This window comes from Schistocerca gregaria, unplaced genomic scaffold, assembly GCF_023897955.1.
Source record: "Schistocerca gregaria isolate iqSchGreg1 unplaced genomic scaffold, iqSchGreg1.2 ptg000615l, whole genome shotgun sequence".
In the NCBI taxonomy this organism is placed as follows: Eukaryota; Metazoa; Arthropoda; class Insecta; order Orthoptera; family Acrididae; genus Schistocerca; species Schistocerca gregaria.
In genome coordinates, this window is record NW_026062003.1 from 93206 (window position 1) to 112108 (window position 18903).

An 18903-nucleotide genomic window follows, 5' to 3' on the forward strand; every position below is an offset into this window, starting at 1 on the left:
TAATTTTATATCTATATTCGATCTACATCTCGGTCGGCACTTTTATTATTCTCAAAGCCGCAAGAGGAAAACTGGAAATCATGTGTAAGTTATACTTTGGATACTTTGAACCGTAGAATCGAAGGCGATGATAAATTCATTTTGATTGATTCCTGCAAATTTTAGTCTCTTTCAGCACTTTGTACCTCTCATTTATACTTATAAGCACTTCCACTAACTCTTTATTACCGCTGATTTTTTCTCTGATTCGCGATTTTTTCGATAATCGCTAGCTACGGCGGGCCAGTCAGAACGCGCAATTTCATATGCCTCTTTAATATTACATGATTGCGGCATTTCTATCACAGAGGCAAAACTTTTGGCTTTATTGAATGCAGCAAAAATAACAGTTGAGCCATACTGGATTTCTCTATTTAATAGAGCCCTTCAGTCTGTGACGATTGATTCGTTAATTTTCAGTGTAGGAGGTACGTGCCATTAACACATTGAAGAAAACTTTACAAACTTTTATCTATATTATATATTCCTCTATTCGCGACCATCATTACTAAAATTTCAAATATTAGCTTCTCCTAGTAGTGCTGCTGTGTCTGCGCCCACGGAAGTCCCGGCCGAATCTGCTGAATCTAAAGAACCTGAGGCCGAAAGCAAGAAGAAGGAAGAATCTGAAGACGAAGGTGCAGATATGTCATTTGGTATATTTGATGACGAAGACTATTAAGTCCTTTCTCTCCCTTTAATGCCCCTTCCCCTCTTTTCAGCCCTCTCTACCATTTTTCTCTGATAACGCAATAAAAAATTTTTAGCTATCTTTCGCTCAATTTTGTTTTATGTATGACCGAGAAATTTACAAGTCAAGGCTGTAGCATGTGTTTTCATTAGACAGAAAGCTTCACTTCTACTCCTTCTCAAATGCTATCGATACAGCTGATATCTTCTTCATAGTCGACCGACACCCTTTTTTTTTAGATTATAATATATTGTAGTATCATTGATTTTTTTTACTTCATTGTCTGTTACACACCCTACATACATTCTGTTGAATGCCAAAGTACTACTGCGATTACTGTGATACTTTCTTGACCCATGATTCGACTTCCGTCAGGAAGTCGCACATCAAGGGTAATAAACACAGGGCCGCTGTATTAGCCTATTATGAACAGTTTAATCCTGACAGACAGCGCGAAGAACAGCCAAATCTCTATGAAGCATTAGGCGGTATGTTGGAAGCAGTTGATTTTCCTGAATAACTTTCCAATTGTTTATGACGCACACTTTTAAAGGCTTTTTACCTTCACCTTGTTAAGGAGAGTTATTTGACGATGCTGTAAACCAGAGTGCGCTCTGACCTGACTCCATTACCCATATCTAGTTGAGGCTATGTCTTTCCCTCCTATGCCCTTTGTTGGAAGAGTTCCATCTGGTTCGTATATTGTGTGTACCGTGTACATAACAGATGTGTCCAATGTACACGTCCGTATCATGTCCTCGAAAATTGACGTACTTTTCCCATCCGGCCCTGTCTTTCGACTGACTCGGTTTTGTGTTTGAACAGGCCAGTACGCTTTCCCGTCGAACGCATTTTTGATGGCTCCTGTATTTCCTCCAAGTACGTGTAAGAGTTGGTCGGCCGTTTTTTCCCCACCTTTTCCTTTACTGAAATCCTCTTCAAGATACAATGCCAATGCCCCCTCAGTTCAGAAGCACAGGAAATCGAAACGACCGAAACTTTAAGGATGAGCGTGCTCGAGCCGAACACTGGGAAGATTCGCGCGACGCACACATTCTTCCAGACGAACACATGGAAATGTATAATCGGAATTCTGACGGGAGAGACGATCGACACGAACAAAGACAGGAAGGGATGAATGAAGACGGGATTCGACAAGAAAGAAGCGGCGACCGCTTTAATGGGTCATGTGGCGACATGGGTGGATTTAATCGTGAGGATCAAGGAAATAACATGAATTACGTTAATAGCAATAGTACCGCCAATCTCGGATACAGTAACAATTATACTCCTATTCTTCCGTTTCATCGTTGAAAATTTCCTGTCAAATCCAAAAATGCCCCCGTAATTTAATGTAAGCAGCAGAAAACCTGCTTCAAAGATCTGTTTTCTTTCTATCTACGTAAGACGTCCATGGCCGACGTTTGAAGCAATCAGAGAGGTCAAAACACTCACTCTATTAACCCCTCACTTTTTTAAACGTTTTTTTTCTAGCCGTTAAATATGTGTAGCAGGCTAAATTGCAAAGGTTTTTTTTTGTGGCAGTCTCTCGACGAACCTCGATCCTGCTAAGGGCATTTTTTCAGTGCCACATGATATCTCTTCTGTTCTGAGTCTTTTTCGACATTTAAGGAAAGGGGCCTATTAGATCAAGTGCCATGGAGAGTGCAAAAGAAAACTATGAAAATTTAAGCAATATGATTGCTCTAGCAAGATCTGAGACAGAGCGCAAGTATGTCCCGCTTTTTCTTTTGATAGGGGCGAATGGCTTTTTAGTGCCTTTTTCGTTCCAAATCTCGATGCACGAGAAACTCAGAATTTTATGTATCTAGAAAAACAAGGGGAATGTCGTCTAATAGGCGCGTCAGTTTTTCTTCGTCGACGCAAATTCACCACTATAACCAAGACGGCTATCTGGTGTCGCCAGAAAGTGAGCTGGAGCGGAGGTTTTTCGCGCCGACTACCCCGAGGCGGCCGGAGGAACAAATTTGCGCCTCTGAGAAAAGGGGCGAGGAGTCCTTTCCTTCCGAACACCTGGATGCCGATAGAGGAGAGAATTCGAAGAGAAGATCTAGCAGGGAGCAGACGCCGTCGGTCAAGAAAAAATCGAAAAGTACGCAAAGTCCATTGTATGTGGTGTGTATATGGTGTATTTGCATGTGTCGTACCAGGTCTTGTGTTTGCCTCAAGTGGGCGGGGTTTGCGGGGGGGTGCGCATTATCTTGATAGTGAGGCATAGATTTATTGGGGGTTTCAGGCCGGTGGGCGTGCTGACGCAGTGAGTAGGTGTGTTATCGCCATTTGGTGGGTGTGTATCCCCGATAAGAGCCGCTCTTTGCGGCTCTAGACGAGATGGAAGACCTGGCTTGTTTAGAGGTGCAGGGGCCGAGTTGGATGAGGTGGCTGCTGATTCCTTGCAGTCTGGAGCATCTCGGTTGAACTCTGGTCAGCGTTTGTATAGACAGGGTTATGCGGATAAGGAGATGTCCGCGGTTTATTCTAGTACGAATTTGAATTATCAGTCGTACTTCGACGAAGCGTTTAAGCCGGAGCCGGTCGCTCAACAGCGTTCTGAGGACAGGGATGATTTTACGCTGATGTCGACGCGTCGATATCCACAGTCCATGGATGAAACGAGATCCAACTGGGGTGGCATTTTGTCCACGCGCGCACAAGATGCGTCGAATGGGTGTGGGGGGCCTGGAGAGGGTTTGGGCGCTGGTACGGAGAGAGAGGTCTATTTGGAATATGGGGAAGACGATCGCACGTTGGATAGGAGGGCGTCTCAGAGTGGGCATTCTAGGTCGTCTTGGACGATGGATGTGACGATGACAGATGTGGGGAAGATCATGGCGATTGCGGACGATGGGAGTGACGGTTTGCCCGACATGTCTCAAGAAAGGAGGGGGCGGCTGAAGAGTGGAAGCGAGAAGGGTATAGAGAGGCGTTTTTTACAGGTTGGTTCTGACGGCCATGAGGAGTTGGACAAATTGGTTAGAGGTGGTCTGGATGACTGTTGTGTGTGTCCAATGGAGGAAGAGGAGCAGAGTGACGATGGTCGGGGTTTTAGTTTTGACGGTCGGGGATTGGTGAACAAATCGCTTAGCAAGTTTTGCGGTGAAGCGTCTTTCAGAGTGGGTAAAGGGCGCGACGCGCCGTCGAGCCGGGGAGGTCTAGATGGCAATCATACGTTGGTGTTTGGTTTGGGGAACGAGATGGAGGAGACTCGCAGTGATTTTGGTCAGATTTTGGCGCGTCCGTTTTCGGACACGACTGGCGTGGAAGAAAATTTGACGTCGTCGGTGCAAGACAAGAGTCTTAAGCCGTTTTCGTCCAAACTGTCTCCATGCAAGCCTTTACCGGGAGATGATTTAGATTTGCAGAACAAGACGCGCCGGATGTCTCTTTTCAGGTCGAACAAAGAGCCGAGGCCCTTCTCCGAATTGGAGCAGCAAAGGGGGGGTTTGAGCGTGGAAAGTTTGTCCGGACAAGAGTCGCAGTCCGTTGGGAAGGGGAGGGCGTCTTCGCTTGAGCTGGACAAGCTTCAGTTTGTTTCTACTAACTATTCTCAGGATGTGGGTGCGAGAAAGTTGGAATCTTTATGTTCGAACCAAGAGGCGGTGGAAATTGAGAGTAGCACGAGCAGCAGTGTCCCGTCCCACACGGTGAGGATCAATCCTTCTCATAGTTTGACAGAGACGCTCAAATCGAGCGTGTGCAATTTCACGCCGCTAGCCGACGGTCGAGCGCGTGAATCGGGTGCCAGTTCGCGCCGCAGCGCGGATCGGTCTGTCGTGGGAAAAGAGTTGTCGGCAGGCGGAGGGGCGAGGAGGGGCGCGCCCGGCGAGTCGGAGTTTTTCGGGGATGTTGTTCGGGTGGACGAGTTGAAGAAAGAGGTCGGGAGGGGCGATTTGCCCGCGCCAGATTGCCGACAGGACGAAGAAACCGGTCGTAGCGGAGGGTTTTTGACCGAATCGAACAGGAGTGCACGCCGCGGTGGGGAGAGCGACGCGAAATGGCAAGAGATCGAAGAGGGGGCCAAGCTGCCAGCGTTTGAAGAAGACGCGCCCGAGTTTTTATGGAAGGAGGAGACAAGAGATTTTCGCACAGAAGATTCGGTGCTCACTCAGACCGGGTTGAATAGAGAGGAGCAGCTATCCATGTCGATGTCCTGGAACAACGGGTCTAGTTTGTATGAATTGACCGGCATGCATGGAGCTCGTCTGCGTCAATTTTTGAGCGAGGACACGAGGTATTTGGCGCATTTGGACGACCCCAAAGAGGGGGAGTTGTCCAACGAGAAGCTGTTGTTCCAGTTGAAGCATTTGAAGGACGAGAGCGGGGGAGCCGCCCCGGCGGAGGCGACGCAACAGCCGTTGAAGAAGTCGGCGTTGTTGGAGCTATTGGAGAGGCTCCGGGAGAACGTGAGGGAGGAGGGGGTGTCGAGGGGCGAACAAGACGACCAATACTTGGATTTTTTGACAGAGTCTTGTCAAAAGGAAGAAGATCGCCAACTCTTCGACGAGCCGGCAGAGATGACGATGACGGGTCAACAGCAGGATTTGGACAAATTGATGGCGTCGACACCGACGATATTAAGGACGCCGTATCAGTCTGAGAGTATTGGGGCGGGTACGAGCGTTCCGCCAGAACGTTCAAGGGGTGAATCGTTTGGTTTGAAATGGTGTGAAATGACATGGACAAAGTTTTTATCTCAGCTTGGGATTCACTTTTTGGACACGACGATGTATCGCCGTCCATCGATTGGGGTGCGCGTCTCAGTGCCCAAAACCGATTACGACCGTTTGTGCACCATCTTTCGCTCAGACCCAGAATTGAAGTTATATGGAGACTGGTACAGAGAATTGGAAGAGACAAGTCGCGAGAGCGAGGACCGAGTCAGTGAGATGGATGAGAGGTGTCGCCGTTTATGTATGGAATCAGATGGTCGAATGCGCGAGTTTTTGACGGACGTTTTGAGGCGTCATGGTTCTAGACAGGACTTTGGACAGTTGAAACGGCTGTGTCAGTTGGTTGCAAAGATTCGGCTCCATGACAAAGTGCTGGGCAGATCTATTGAGCAAAGGATCCAGGCGATGTTACAGAACTCTCTGAGCTCGGCTCGTGAATGTTTGTCGAGGGTCGAATCGTCTTTGAACGAGGTCGATCGATCCGTCTTTGACGATCAAAATTTAACGTTGACACTTTTGAATTCGACGAGGATGGCAGACGAGACCAACATGTCTATTCAGCGTCTCCTTGCGTCTCCGCTCGTCAGTCAGTCGGGAACTTTGGACGACTGTGTCACCGAAAGATGTGGCCACGCGACTTTGAGGCTCAAGGCGAATGTGGAGTTTGTGTCTCGCATAGAATCGCTTCTATCTCAAATTCGGCAGCTGTCAAATCAAGAAGATTTTCTGGCGAGTGGACTTGGATGGCATCTGATTCATTCGAACGAGGTTCGAAACGTACGCCTGTGCTTTACTTGTCAGCAGGCTATTCATATTGAATTTTTGTTGGCTGACCACTCCGTCGCGCTTCCGTTGCCATCGTCGTCCTTTTGCGATCCGGATTATTTGAGTAACCCGTGTCGTCTCCAGTCCATCCGATTGCATTGCGTTCTTTCTCCGGAGCGCATATTCGACTATTCCGTCGTGTCCAAATTGCTGGAATCTTATTCTTCTTTCTATCCCTGTCCTGCTTATCTCACGTTCCAGGTGATCTCCGACACACTGACTTTAGTCGGTCGCATCTTGGACCTGATTCGAGAGCTCCACCAGCTGGACACGTGGCTGCTGTTTTCTCCCGCGATCTCTGAATCGCGGCTTCTCCCGATTCCCGGCGTCCGGTTTGGCATTCGGTTCAGCAATGCGGTGACGTGCAGAGCCTTTCTCGTCGAGTTTGAGCTTGGGTGCGATTACCCCTTTTTGAGTCTGTTGCCGTTTGAAATGCACAATCCGTTCAAGGTTCCCATTACTTCTGACCAGGTTGGTTCTGTCATCCTCGAAGAAATTGAGAAGTGCACCTTTCAGCCGCTTTCTCGAATTTGTCGTCGTTTGGCTGGGCTTTGCTGATTCGTTTTTATGTAATAATTGTATACATTTCCACAGGTGGTGTTACGCGGGCTAGACACATTTTTTTTTCTCGCATCTATTTTTCGAATTCTCGCGATTTCCTCGCTCTAGGTCTAGCAGTCAGTTTTGCTCTCTTTGTGGGCTGCATTCCTCCGTTTTTTGCCGTTGTCTCTAGTTGGTTTTCGTTGTTGCGGTCGACGTTATTCTCCCCGTTGGGAGTACAGATGTTGAACGGTGGCGTTCGTCCGTTGATGATTGCAGGAGTGTTTTCTCGCGAAATCTATTGCCGAGCATGGGGGAGTGGATCGCATGCAAAGAGGCGCACCGCCTGGAAGGCGAGTACAAGTTGAACGTGGAGGGTGCGTGGTGAGGTTTTGCGAGAGTGGCGCGTTCGTTGACGTTTGACGGTTTTTTTTTTTAAGTGGTGGAGGCCCGAAACTTGAAGTTTGGGGGGGGGCACCGGATGCACAGTCCGTACTTGAGGATACGGGCGGGCAAGAGCTCGAGGAGGACGAGGTCGGTGGGAGGGTTGAATCCGGTGTGGAGGATAGGGTCGCACATAGAGAAGTTGGTTTTGTACGCGAATTTTTTTGTGTTGGGTGGATGGAGAGATTTGGTGGCTGAGCTTTTTTTTTTTTTTTTTTTTTTTTGAAAGTCGGTTGGATTCGACGGTGAGCAAGATTTCGTGCGTGTGCAGAAATGCGAGCATCTCGGAGGTAGATGTAGGTAGAAGTGGGAGGATTGCGCGTTGATAGGGCAGAGCGCGCGGGTCCAAAGGATTCACTCGTTTGCTTTTCTTTTTCTTTTTTTTTTTGTAGGAGGAGATAGGTCGGTTTGTCGTGTCGTTGTCGGAGGTTCCAGTGTACCCTGAGAGGTTGGATGGTTGGTTTGACTTGAGGGGTCTGGGGGAGAGGAGCGTGGATTCCGGAAGGTTTCGTTTGGTGGTGTGTTTGAGGAGGGTGCTGGGGAGAGGAGCGAGGTGGACGTTGTTGAGAGAGATTGGTTGCAAGTCGCTGAGAATGTCAGATTTTGTGGTGTTGTTGAGGTTGAATCAGTTTAAGGAGTTGAATCGGTTGCTGTCCGAGTTGAAGGAGATAGAGATTTCGAGTCCGGTGGACGCGTCGAAGAAGGACACGTTTTTGCATTATTTGCTTCGGAGGAGGAAGTGGACTGACGAGGCGTTGTCGTTGTTGTCGGCGGTGCTGAATCACCCGAAGGTGGACGTGAACGCGGCTGGACGCCACCAGAACACGCCGTTTCACCTGTTTTGCGAGCGCTTTGACCACGTGAAGGCGATTAACTACATGCTTTTATTTTTGTTTCGCCACGCGGATGTTAGGAGGGTGAACGCGCACCTGGAGACGTCGATGCACGCGGTGACGTTCAACCCGAGCGCCAAGTTGGTGCTGGCTTCGCTGTTGCTGAGGAGGTACGCGGAGTTGCTGGAGTCGAGGAGTTTGGAGGGGGAGACGCCGCTGTTTTACGCGGTGCGGTTGGGTAGGGATTCGTTGGTGAGGTTTTTGGCGGAGAACGGGGCAGACTTGGAGGTGAGGAACGGTTCTGGAAAGACGGTTTGCGACGTGGCTCAGGAGAGGGGACAGAAGAAGTTGTTGCAGTGGCTGCAAGACGCGCGGGAGTTGAAGTCGTGGCTGGAGCGGCACGATTTGTTGCATTGCACGCGGGCGTGTTTGTCGAATGGGTTGTTCTTGGCGGTGTTGCCGGAGCTGACGATGGAGCAGCTCGTCAGGTACAAGTTGGGGCGAGACCAAGAAGAGAGGGAGCGAATCATGAAGTTGATGACGTTGGACAAGGACTGCGCGTTGATGTCACCGGCGGTTCTGTTGAGGAAGACGTCGATGTTGAGGCAGCTGGAGGCCCTGCAGGAGAGAACGGTTTTGAGGAATACGTTGATTCACACAATAAAGACGCGAAATTGTAGTTCTGTGCACAGAAAGACAAGGAGTCACGAGTCGAAGGGCCGGCTCGAATCGGATAAAAGCGACCAGGACGGCGACAGTTGTTCCAGAGCGGTCTCTGGCTTTCTCGGCTCCGCCCGCTCGCAGGAGGCGAGGTCGATGTCTCTGATTTGTATGAGCGACGCGGAGAGGGCGATAGGAGACGAATCTGCGGGCGATTTGTCGTCTTCTGACCGTTCGTCGCCGCTTTCTCGCGAACTGGAGGACATGGTGGACTGGGAGTTCGACTTGGACGAGATCTGCTGGATGCACAAGATCGGGTCCGGTGCCAACGGGGACGTTTACCTCGGCACATATCGCGGCGAGCAGGTCGCGCTCAAGAGGCTTCGCACCTGCTGTGACTTGGGTCCAGCGGACGTGGAGGCGTTCAAAAGGGAGTTCGGCATCATCGTCTCGCTTAGCTCCGCCTACACCGTTCAGTTTCGCGGTGCCTGTCTTACCGACGGGCTCATATTGATGATGGAATACTGCGCGAACGGGTCTCTCTACGACATACTTCGAAGCGACATGTCCTTCGGCTGGGACTTGTTCTTCTCTATCGCGGTCGAGATGGCCTCCGGACTGGCGGTGCTGCACCAGGCGCGGCCCTGCATTCTGCACAGGGACTTGAAAACCCCGAACTTCCTCATAGACCAGGACTTTCACTGCAAGCTCGGCGACTTCGGACTTTCCAGACTCAACACCAACAGCAACCTGTCAACTCTGTCGAAGATGAGGGGCACCTACTCCTACATCGCCCCGGAGCTGTACAAATGCGAGTCTTTCACCACGAAGTCGGACGTCTACGCTCTCGGCATAGCGCTTTGGGAGCTCCTCAACCGCACCGCCACCGGCCGATACGTTCACCCTTATGAGGAGTACCACCTGATGGGAGACCTGGCTATTTTGCTGAAGGCCTGCAAGTTCAACGCTCGGCCGACGATCTCCGACAACGTGCCTCAGTGCCTGTCTTCCCTCATATCGAGGCTGTGGGACCAGGACCCCGCGCTCAGACCGGAGGCCCCCGAGGCGCTTCAGCTGCTGAGCCTCTCGAAGTTGGAGTACGAAAAGGACCGCGCCCAGTGGGACGGCCGCCTGCCCCCGGAGAAAGCTTGCTACGACGTTCGCGGCGGGTCTCCTCATCGCTCTCAAAGAAGGGTGCCGCGTTACAGGTCCAAGTCCGTCAAAGAGGGCCGCCGCAGGCCCGCGCTGTGAATAACAAGTGTTCTGTGTATTTTTGACAGTTCTAGGCGATGCGCGTTCTTTTTCAGTTCGGGGGGGGGTACAGAAAAACGTCATCGCATTTTTTGCGTGGGCGCAGAGAGAAGCCCTCCGCTCTCCAACGCTCCTGGCTCCCATCGTCGTTCCCAAAAGGGGGGGGGGGAGTCGCGTTGCGCGCTTCGGGGGTCTATCGGGGGGGAGCCGTCTCGAGCTCGCGCCGTGCGAGCGACAGTCTATTATTTTTGATAATTCTCTAGATAATTTGCGACTCTCTCTCTCTTTCGGTTTTGGCGCAGGGGAAAGCGTCATTGAATTTTCGCGCGCACGGGGGCTCTCAACACTCGCCCGCCACTGCTGCTGCAATACGGAAAGAAGGTCCAGCCGCTGCATCGGCGACCGGAAAACGCGCTCTCTTGGCACCGCATCAGCTGCCCCTCCTCTTCTGCTCCGCGATCGGTCCGTGCGTCCGTCGCCCCGCGAGCTATGGAGTCCACGAAAAATGCGGACGCCGACGTGTTCGAATTCATCGAATTGCTGGGAATCGGGTAGGTACAGCGCTGGGCGGCGCACGGGAAGACGCGGTACAGCGGCGGAAAGGAACGCACGTTCCGTCACCGCCTACGATCTCCACCCCCTCTCTCCTCTCCCGCGGAGCACTGACCCACCCCTCTTTAAGTTCTTGCGGAGAAGTGTGGAAGGTGAGACACCGAGAGACGAGTCAGATTCTCGCCATCAAGAAGATACTTTCCAACGTCCAAGGCGACGTTCGTCGCGAAATCGAGTTCATGAGCAAATGCTCGTCGCCCCACATCGTTCGATACTATGGGACCTATTACCAGGGGGACGCCATGATGGTACGCGAGGCGTCGCACGCGACGCGAGCTTTGGTGTGTGTGTGTGTGCACTCTCTCTCTCTCTAACCGAGATCGCGTCGAACTGCGCCCGAAAGATCGTCATGGAGTACTTCGAAGTTGGCAGCGTCAACGACGCCATGGCGCTGACGGGACTGACGCTGGGGGAGTCCCAAATCGCGGCGGTCTGCAGAGACGTTTTGGGGGCGCTGATATACCTGAACGAGAGGAACCAGATGCACCGAGACATCAAGCCGCACAACGTGCTGCTGAACATAGAAGGGAAGGCGAAGCTGGGTACGTCGCAGGGGGTCGGTCTTCGCGCTTCGCGCGCTTTGCTAACTTTTTTTTTTTTTTGCGCTGCGCGAAAAAAGCCGACTTTGGGATCGCGAGGGAGCTGAAGGACGAGACGTGCTGCAAGACGGTGATAGGGACCCCGTACTACTTGGCGCCCGAGGTGATAAGGGAGACCGGGTACGACTACCGAGCGGACATATGGTCGTTGGGGATCTCGGCGATCGAAATGGCGGAGAGGAATCCGCCGTACGCGGACCTGCACCCGATGCGCGCGCTGTTCATCTTGGGGAACAACCCGATGCCGAAGCTGATGCACGAGGAGCACTGGTCGCCCGAGTTCAACGACTTCGTGACGAAGTGCCTGAACCCGGTCTCGGCCGAGAGGCCGAGGGCGAGCGAGCTGATCAACCACGCGTTCATCGAAAAGTCGAGCGAGGAGGCGCTGGCGGAGTTGGTGGAGGCGGCGCTCGAGGTGATCGAGAGGTACGGGAACTTGAACAAGGCTCTCGAGGAGGTGAAGAAACAGAGTTGCTCGAGCCCGAACCTGTTGTTCGACGAGTCGGACGTGCTGAACGCGGACATCCGCTTCGACACCGTGGAGGGCGACAACGTCTACATGCTCAAGAGCGAGGCGAGCAGGGGCACGCAAGTGGTGGAGCTGCTCGAGGAGCACGAAAAGGAGGCTCCGGCCCAGAACGCCGTTGACATGGACTCGGTCGAGGACCTGGCGCGCATGGTCGAGCGGTGCGCGGAAGACTTGCTCAAGGGCCTCAGCGACCAAGCGGCGTCGCCAAAAGTCAGCCGAATTTGCAGGTCCTCGTCGATTCTGAGAACGAAGGAGGACACCAAGTATTTAGCCTTCCGAGTCGCCAAAAGCCCGCCTAAGATGAAGATCAAAGTGCAGCACAACGGCAGAATCGTCAACTCCGAAGACCACGCGTGCACAGCAATCACAGACGTACCCGCGCCCGCGGTGCTGGACTGGGACCAATTGGCATCCATTCGGCTTCCCTCCAACGCCCACAACCGCAGGTCTTCCGCGTCCGCCTTGCCGAGTCTCAACCTCGCTCCGGACTCTCTGCCCGTACGCACGCAGCGCTACGAAGGCGCCTGGTCCTGTCTCGCTGAAGGCCTGATTCCCTTCCGCAACAACCCCCAATACATCCTCTCCTTCGCGGAACCCACTCACTGCTCCTTCGCCATCCACCTCAACGACTCGCGCGTCAAGGCCTCCTTCGGCTTCCACCTCGTGCGAGTTCACGGCGCCATATGCAAGCTCCCCGAACTGCCCAGCTACGGCCTCACCGTCTCCATCCCGTCCTCCAAGAGGACCTCCCTCGAGACCCACCCGCCCTCCTACCTCGAGCCGCGCTACAAGTACATCGCCGTCCCCGTCCTCTCGCAGTTCTGGATCGCCGACGCGACGACCCCCTCCAGAATCCCCTTCACCTTCGAACTCCGCACCTTCAACCTGAACGCCAAGCTAACCATTCAGCCCGCGCCGCCCATGTACCAGGTCGTCTGCAAGGGCTCCTGGACCATCTCCAGCTCCGGCGGCTGCATCAACCACCCCACCTGGCGCTCCAACCCGCAAATGCGCCTCGTCGTTCGCCAACCCACCACCATCTACATCTTCCTGTCTCAGTCCTCCCAAGAACTCGAACACATCGGCTGCTACGTCATCCGCTCCGACAGCAAGGACAAACTCCTCCAAATCAGCCTCTCCCAACTCGTCAACCAAGACACCGTCCGCTTCAGAAGAAACTCCGAGTTCTCCACCGGACGACTCCAACTCGCCCCCGGCACCTACATACTCATCCCCGCCTCCTACCACCCCGGTCACATCGCCACCTTCACCCTCACCTGCGTCAGCGAGCGAGACACCTTCTCGCTCGAACCCATCCCCGAACTCTGGTCCCGCGCCCTCCACGGCCACTGGACCCCCGAACTCTCCGGCGGCTGCATCAACTACGTCGACTGGGTCCAAAACCCCACCTACCAACTCCTAGTCAAAAAACAAATCACCTTCACCGTCATCATCAGCACCCGCAAAAACAAGTCCCCCTCCCTCCGCAGAAGGCCCCCTCAACCCACCACCAAACAACCCATCTTCATCGGCTTCTACATCTTCAAGCGACACCCCACCATCCACAACTACCTCTCCATCTCCCAACTCATCGCGCAAACCAAGGCCTTCATCAAGCGCAAGGAAATCATCGGCGTCGTCTCCCTCAAACCCGGCAACTACGTCCTACTCCCCTGCACCTTCAGTCCCGGCGTCTGCTCAGAATTCGTCGTCTCCCTCTACTCCACACAAAACTGCCTCTCCCTCCTCCCCATGCACTCCCCCCAATCCTACTTCTCCACCACCGGATCCTGGACCCCCGACCTCACCGCCGGCGGCTCCTTCTCCCACCCCACCTGGCGCATGAACACCCAGTACCTCCTCGTCCCCCAAGAAGACTCCTCCCTCATCGTCCGCCTCGAACAGGCACACGAAAACACCGAACAACTCTCCTTCAACTCCCTCTCCTCCTCCCTCCCCTCCATCGGCCTCGCCATATTCTGCCTCGACTCCCTCCCCTCTCAAAAACTAAAGTTCCTCAGCCTCTCCAACCTCGTCCACATGACCCCCTTCATGTGCTTCCCCCGCATCGAAACCCCCACCCTCTCCGTCAAGCGCGACGCCCCGCTCCTCATCGTCCCCATGACCCTCCTCCCCAACGTCGCCGCCGACTACAAACTCATCTACATGTCCCACTGCACCTTCCAACACGCCACTCTCGACAGCACTCTCCTCGTCAAGGACCTCTCCAGCTCCTGGTCCCTCTCCTCCAACTCCTGCGGCGGCTCCCTCAAACACGGACCCTCCTGGCTCTCCAACCCCAAATTCACCCTCCACCTCCAACTCGAGTCCTCCTGCACCTTCCTCCTCAACCGACCCAACACGCGCCCCGGACTCCTCCCTCACGCCGGCCTCTACCTCTTCTCCCTCCCCCCCGACTGCCCGCACACCGACGACCTCCAGTTCATGCGCCAGCACCTAGTCCAAAAATCCTCCTTCTCCGTCTCCGCCGAAATCTCCGTCGAGTGGCACCTCGCCTCAGGACACTACCTGCTCATGCCCGCCACCTTCGACCCGCTCATCGAGGGCCCCTTCCGACTCGCCGTCATGACCTCCCACCCGCACTTCACCCTCCAACACCTCCGCCCACCCGCGCCATGACCAATACAACCCACCCGCCCTCAAAAAAAAAAACCTGTACCACACAATAAAACCACCTGCCCTCAAAAAACGCCCTCCAACCACACAATTTAACCGCCTCCCCCCCCAAAAAAAACGCCCTCTACCACACAATTTAACCACCCGCCCCCGAAAAACGCCCTCTACCACACAATTTAACCACCTGCCCCCAAAAAAAAAAACCTGTACCACACAACTAAACCGCCCGCCCTCAAAAAAAAAACGCCACCCCCCCACCCGCACCAACACACCGCCCCCACGTACACCTCGCCCTCCCTCCGAGCAACCAATAAAACAACCAACCACCGAAAAACTAAAAAAAAACGCCACCCACCTCTTTGTGTCTCTATATATAGCCGCAAATCTACATCCCATTCACGCCTTGCTCCCCCCCCTCCCCCGCCCTCTCCCCTCACGACAGAGAGAACCCCCGCTGCCCGTGCTCCATCGCCACCCGCAGCTTCTCCCTCAGCACCTCCGCCGAGGAGTACTCCGGAATCTTCAGGTACAAAAAGCATGTGTTCACGCTTGGCAGGTACTCGTCCGGCGAGTGGTTCCGCTCCGGGTCCTTTCGCACGAACGTCAACTTCGGAGAAAACCCGCGAAACCCGTTCGGCGGCAGTCGAGGACATCCCGTCACGAACTGCAGGAACATCCGTCTCTCCTCCCTCCCAAACTCGCTAATGATGTCCAACATCCACGACACCACGCGACTCTTCTCCGTGTACCCGTGCTCGCATCGAGAACTCTCCGCTATCGCCTCCCTCTCCCAGTGCCGGTCCTCTACCGCCGCGTCGCTGAAACACTGCTCCAACTCCTCCACCATGAACACGCGCAGGTTCTGAATCGGCACCAACGTGCTGAACCCCTCCCTCACCGCCGCAAACTGACGCTCCACCCCGTGCTGTGCTATCGCCCCAAAACAAGCTCTCACGTACTCGCCCAAGTTATCCAGCGTCAAGCACTTTTCTGACCCCCGGGCCACCAACTCCCCGTACCCCGACAACGTAAAGTCCAGCCACATCCCCTCTATCTCCGCCCTCGCGCGCTCCAGCGACTCCCTCGCCCACCACCCCTCCTCCCCACTCTCCTCCGACGCCACCCGACGCCACTCCTCCACGCGCCCCAACAACCCACTCCACTCCCTCAAACTCGACACCAACCCCGGGTAAAACGGCTCCACGTCTCCTAACGTCAGCCTCTGTCCACGCATCCTCTTCAAAAACCCCCGACTCAGCGGCAAGTCCAACATCCGGTTGTCCAGCAACGACTTCGCCAAAAAAATCCCCAAGTGATAATAATGCTCGCACACCCTCCTCTCTCGCTCCCCACTCCCCGGCGACAACGGACTCGGAAACAACCCACCCGGGTGCACCGCAAACCCCTCCCCCGACACCCACATCTCCAAATCCGACCTCTGAAACTCCCAAGACACCAACGTAAAAAACTCCAACGTCGGCCCCAATCCCGTCCCCACCTCGTCCGCGTACTCCACGTCCAACACCGCCATCCCCTCCCCCTTCAACTCCGCAAACACCGCGTACGCGTCCTCCAACACGCTCCCCCTCCTCAACCTCACCTTCCTCTTCGACGCCTGCCTCTCCTGCCCCACCACACACCTCGGCCCCTTCCTAAACCACGCCCTAAAACACCACCTCCTCAACTCCAAAGAAAACAAATACGGACACCGGTACACCACCTCTCTACTCCACTTGCACGCCACCCCCCCCCTCTCCCACTCCCTCATCTGCCTCGCCACCCTCACCGTCAACTTCTTGTTCAAAAACGCCCCCCTCCCCATCCCCCTCCCCTCCTCGTTCAACTCGTGCAAAATCTGACTCAACACCAACATCAACTCCACCCTCTCCCTCCTCTCTCCCCTCCCCCCCCCCTCTCCAAACAAACTCCTCCCCACCACCCCCACCCCCCTCCTCCAACACCCCCTCCAACCCACTCTCCCACCCCAACTCACTCTCCCACCCCCCCGCCAACCTGTACCTCACCACCCTCACCCCCTCCACGTCCCCCATGCACTCGCACAACGCCTTGTACCGATCGCTCAACTCCACCCCCTCCACGCTCAAACTCAACCTCGGCCTCTCCCCCCCCTCCTCCCCCCTCCTCCCGCTCTCCCCCTCCTCCTCCAACCCCTCCAACACGCTCCAAACACACCTCTCCAACCCCTCCACCGTCAAGTCCAACCTCACCTTCAACGCCACCCCCCCCCTCCCCCACTCCCGGCAACCCCCCCTCCCCCTCCTCTCTCAACAACCTCAACGTCGTCCACGCCGGCGCGCGCTGCTTCGCCCCGCACACCCCACCCCTCGGCTGCACCCTCCACACCCCGTCCAACTCCTCCAAATCCACCTGCTCCAACACCGACAACCCCCTCTGCACGTGCCCCAACAACAACCGCTCCACCGACTCCCCCTCCAACCTCCCCCCGCAAAACACCTCCCTCCACGCCCCAACCTTCCTCCTCACCGCCTCCCTCCCCCCCGCTCCACCCCTCCCCCCCCTGTAACTCACCAAAAAATAGTACACCAAACTCACACACAACCGACTCTCCACAAACTCGTGCGTCGTCACCCCTTCCACCAAACACTCCCCCACCCTCTCCAACTCACTCGACAAACCCCCCAAACCCCCCTCCGACGGGCACTCCTCGTACTCCCTCGCCCTGCGCATCAACTCCTCCGACACACCTGTCAAACGCTCCAACTGACCACTCCTCCCCTCGCACCCAGCAAAGTACCTCGACCTCAACGCCACCGCCTCGCACACCGCCTCCCTCCACCCCCCCTCCACCCCCTCGCGCTCCCCCCACAACTCACCCCTCCCACCCACTCCCCACACACGCCTCTCACTCCCACAACCCGACACCGGCCCCCATACAGACGACACACACGCGCTCCTCTCTTCGCACACCTCCTCCACACACTCCACCCCGCTCTCCTCCTCCCCCGCCCCGCCACCCGCAAACCGCCCCTCCCCCAACAGCAACCCACCCCGCGCCCCCGCCACCCCTCCCCTCCTCCTCCCCTCCTCCGCCCTCGCCCACCTCCTCCTTGCCACCTGGCGCCGATCCGCCCTTCCGCCCCCCGCCCCCCACGACCACCCCTCCTCCAACGACTCCTCTCCGCACTGCCTCGCCACTCCCCCACCGCGCCTCTCCTCAAACCAACTCGACTCCGCCCCCCTCTCCCCCCTCGCCAACTCCCGCTCGCTCCTCTCCGCTCGCGCCTCTATCAGCGCCTCCATCTCTCTCAACGTCCCGTCTCGCCGGAACAACTCCACAAACACCTTCGGCAACTTCTCCATCAACTCTCTCGCCAGCGAAAACCCAATCATCGTCGTGTTCAAATCCCCCGAAACCAAAAACCGACACAAAAAACCGGAAAAATCAACCTTGTCTATCAGACGACTCAGCGCGCACCCATCCATCGCTAAAATACATTTACTAATCGCCGACAGCAACCGACGCCTCGTCGCAACCTGACTCTGCGAATCGTATAACTCCAACAGCTGGCTCAACGTGTTCAAGCACAACTCGTACGACAACTCCGAATTCTCCCGAAACAACTTCGACCTCCGGTCCTCTTCTCCCTCCAACCACCCACCCCGCTGCTCGCCCTCCCCCCGCACCCACCGAGACATCCCCTCCGGCAACCTCGGCAACACCGAGTCCACCAAGTACGCCAAGTCGTGCAAGTACCACCTCTTCTCCCTGCTCGCCGCCAACGACCACCTCGCACCCGCCTCGCTCGGCAACGCGTCCAAATTCGCCATCTCCACCCCCCCCGACAACAGCCGTCCCAAAATCCTCACCAGCCCCTGGTTCGAAAACATCTCCTCCGCCACCTCCGGCAGCGCCTTGCACACCAACCCCAAACAGTGAATCGACAACCGCACTATCAACTGTCGCTCCCCGCTCGCCTCGCACCCCCCTCCCTCCTCCACCGTGATGTTCTGCAGCAACTGCCCCACCGCGCCCGCCTCCACCAACGCTCCCAGCTTCTCTCTCTCGTGAAAAAACCTCTCCGCCACGTGGCAAAGGCACAAACACGCCTCCTTCACCAAACTGCTGTCCTCATACTGCAGCAACGTCACCAGCGTCGCAATCGCACCGCTTACCTGCTCCCAACACTCAGACTGCGCGTATCTCAGCATCTTCGCAGCCGTACCCACCGACAAGCGCTGCACGTGCGACGAACAAAAATCCAGGTTCTGCAAGATCACCCGCAACCCCCCACTCCTCAACACGTGCATGGCAGTCGCCCTGTACTCGCATAGACCCGCGAGCAGGCGAACCGCCTGGTCCCTGATCTCGTCGTAAATCATGCTCTCCAACTGGCGACAAATCCCGCCAACCACCCCAAAACTTATAAACTTCGCCCCGCACCCCGGTATCGCCTCCAGCAGGTACGTCAGCGCCCGACAAGACGCCAACACCAGGTCCGGGTTGTACTCCGAATTCAACATGCGCACCAAATGCGGCATGAAATCGTCCACCCTAAACCCGTTCGATTGA

At 55.3% G+C, this 18903-nt stretch overlaps 4 protein-coding genes and 1 long non-coding RNA gene across 5 annotated transcripts; all 5 read left to right on the forward strand.

The window, feature by feature from the left end:
- Positions 1-26: 26 nt before the first annotated feature.
- Positions 27-811, forward strand: LOC126316979 (uncharacterized). The gene is made up of 3 exons (XR_007556357.1): positions 27-84; positions 273-467; positions 567-811. It is a non-coding gene; the product is annotated as an uncharacterized LOC126316979 (long non-coding RNA).
- A 64-nt stretch (positions 812-875) lies between these two features.
- Positions 876-2084, forward strand: LOC126316978 (U1 small nuclear ribonucleoprotein C-like). The gene is made up of 4 exons (XM_049993010.1): positions 876-1218; positions 1373-1423; positions 1556-1609; positions 1674-2084. Exons 1-4 carry the CDS (start codon positions 1044-1046, stop codon positions 2042-2044), a joined length of 651 nt encoding a protein of 216 aa, XP_049848967.1. The 5' UTR covers positions 876-1043; the 3' UTR covers positions 2045-2084.
- Positions 2085-2256: 172 nt separating this feature from the next.
- LOC126316980 (uncharacterized) lies at positions 2257-6856 on the forward strand. Its single transcript, XM_049993011.1, has 3 exons — positions 2257-2462; positions 2563-2843; positions 3017-6856. The coding sequence occupies exons 1-3, from the start codon at positions 2389-2391 to the stop codon at positions 6802-6804; spliced, it is 4143 nt and encodes a 1380-aa protein (XP_049848968.1). The 5' UTR covers positions 2257-2388; the 3' UTR covers positions 6805-6856.
- Positions 6857-6922: 66 nt separating this feature from the next.
- LOC126316981 (stress-activated protein kinase alpha-like) lies at positions 6923-10013 on the forward strand. The gene is made up of 4 exons (XM_049993012.1): positions 6923-7163; positions 7227-7380; positions 7460-7526; positions 7623-10013. Exons 1-4 carry the CDS (start codon positions 7097-7099, stop codon positions 9972-9974), a joined length of 2640 nt encoding a protein of 879 aa, XP_049848969.1. The 5' UTR covers positions 6923-7096; the 3' UTR covers positions 9975-10013.
- A 257-nt stretch (positions 10014-10270) lies between these two features.
- On the forward strand, positions 10271-14400 carry LOC126316982 (serine/threonine-protein kinase 4 homolog B-like). The gene is made up of 4 exons (XM_049993013.1): positions 10271-10525; positions 10657-10834; positions 10930-11128; positions 11206-14400. The coding sequence occupies exons 1-4, from the start codon at positions 10464-10466 to the stop codon at positions 14352-14354; spliced, it is 3588 nt and encodes a 1195-aa protein (XP_049848970.1). The 5' UTR covers positions 10271-10463; the 3' UTR covers positions 14355-14400.
- The last annotated feature ends 4503 nt before the right edge of the window (positions 14401-18903 follow it).